The sequence below is a fragment of the Lipotes vexillifer genome, unplaced genomic scaffold, assembly GCF_000442215.2.
Source record: "Lipotes vexillifer unplaced genomic scaffold, Lipotes_vexillifer_v1.1 scaffold364, whole genome shotgun sequence".
Taxonomy (NCBI): Eukaryota; Metazoa; Chordata; class Mammalia; order Artiodactyla; family Lipotidae; genus Lipotes; species Lipotes vexillifer.
In genome coordinates, this window is record NW_006793912.1 from 308,631 (window position 1) to 310,716 (window position 2,086).

Consider the following 2,086-nt stretch of genomic DNA (forward strand, 5'->3'; position numbering starts at 1 on the left):
CCTGCTGAAGCACTGTCCAGAGAGCCTCTATTTTTATGCTACTTTCTAAGTAGCAATGGGGAAATATTTTACATTTCGTTCAACAGCTCAAAAGGCAAGCATATCATTAGTGAGAAAATATCAAATGAGGCTCAGTGTCTACTGTGTCATTCAGAGTCTCTGCATTTTGAGTATAAATATAACTCAAATAAAAGTGTTCAGAGGTCTCTCTCAATTAAAAAAGTTTATAACTATGATATATAATTTTCATAAATAATTTTAAGCACTACTCATGGAACTTAAAAAAAAATTTCTACATTATATCACAGACTACTAGATCAGAATTTCCAGGATGGGGCCCAGGCAAGCTTCTCTAGATCCTTACCACTCCAAATGTGGTCTCTGGACCAGCAGCAGTGGTATCACCTGGCAGCTTTTTAGAAAGTCAGAATTTTGAGCTTTACCTCAAGAACGACTGAATCAGAATCTGAATTTTAACAAGATCCTCAGACAACTCATCTGAAAATTAAAGTTTGAGAAGTGCTGATCTGGGCGATTCTGAATTTCATCGCTAGCCAAGTAACACTGATTTAAAAGAACTCTGCTTCCATATAAACACAAGTAAAATATAAATCACTTTATGTAAAAAATAAAGCTTCTTGTGAAACAATGCCCAAACAGAATGATGTTAAAATCTAGATGGATTGGAATAATGTAATATGTAGAAGGATCAAAAACAAATTAATGGCTTAAGTCCTGAAAACAAACAAAATATTAAAACACAACAAAACAAAGACCAAAGTTCATTTTGAGAACAATTCCCCAAAGTTTCTAAAATTGGCAAATACCTTTGGCATGTTGGATAGGGCAATGTGTCTGCTCTCTCTTCTTATCTTGATTGAAAAGTTGGCTTTGAACAGTGGTTCATCAAAGCAAGGGAAAGCCATTCGTGCCTGGGTTGGCTCAAAATCCGTTACTGCAATTGTTCTGTGAAAAGAAGTACATTCCAAAAAGAATACACAAGTGAAGTCAAAAAAAAAAAAAAAAGAAAGAAATGAATTTGTACCTTCAGAACACAGCTTATCAAACCTGGAGGTGATACGTTTGATTTCTCAAACTATAACCTTAGAGAATCCAGAATCTATTTTTTTTTTTTTTTTTTTAATACACAATGTATTTATTTATTTATTTATTTTTATGGCTGTGTTGGGTCTTCATTTCTGTGCATGGGCTTTCTCTAGTTGTGGCAAGTGGGGGTCACTCTTCATCGCGGTGCGCAGGCCTCTCACTATCGCGGCCTCTGTTGTTGCGGAGCACAGGCTCCAGACGCGCAGGCTCAGTAATTGTGGCTCACGGGCCCAGTTGCTCCATGGCATGTGGGATCTTCCCAGACCAGGGCTCGAACCTGTGTCGTCTGCATTGGCAGGCAGATTCTCAACCACTGCGCCACCAGGGAAGCCCCCAGAATCTATTTTTGAAGAAAATGAGGGTAAAATTTTGTTTAGTAGCTGCCAGTCATGAATAATGCATGGTGCTGGGCACTCTATTTACATGATCACCTTCATACTCATAGCAGAGAAGGGTATTGAGGCTCAGAGAATTTGAGTGACCTTACCAGGACCCTTAGCTAGTAAATTTGCTGAGCTAGTCATGCCCAATTTGACTTCAAAACTGACTAGGAAATTAGTAGTTTAGTGTCATCACTAAACCTGAGTGGGCCTCAATCAGACATTTGAATACCTGTGAGATGAGTGATGCCTTAGGTTGTGTTCCCAGGAAGCAGATCTGGATTTATACGAACGTGCTGCCAAGAGAAACAGGTAGGGCTTCCCTGGTGGCGCAGTGGTTGAGAGTCCGCCTGCAGGAGACACGGATTCGTGCCCCGGTCCGGGAAGATCCCACATGCCGCGGAGCGGCTGGGCCCGTGAGCCATGGCCGCTGAGCCTGCGCGTCCGGAGCCTGTGCTCCGCAACGGGAGAGGCCACAGCAGTCAGAGGCCCGCGTACGGCAAAAACAAACAAACAAAAAAATTGGCATTGTCATCATAGGTGGTCCTTAATAAAATGCAGATTTTAAAAAAAAAAAAAAAAAAAAAAAAACAAAGAAA

The 2,086-nt window shown here is 40.7% G+C and overlaps 1 protein-coding gene across 2 annotated transcripts in view; it reads right to left on the minus strand.

Moving 5' to 3' along the window:
* ERAP2 (endoplasmic reticulum aminopeptidase 2) overlaps positions 1-2,086 on the minus strand; it is a 38,908-nt gene that overhangs the window by 30,707 nt on the left and 6,115 nt on the right. For both annotated transcript variants that reach the window (XM_007466867.1, XM_007466868.1), the window contains one exon: positions 828-966. In XM_007466867.1, the coding sequence (XP_007466929.1) occupies positions 828-966 (139 nt within the window). The remainder of the gene's footprint in view (positions 1-827; positions 967-2,086) is intronic.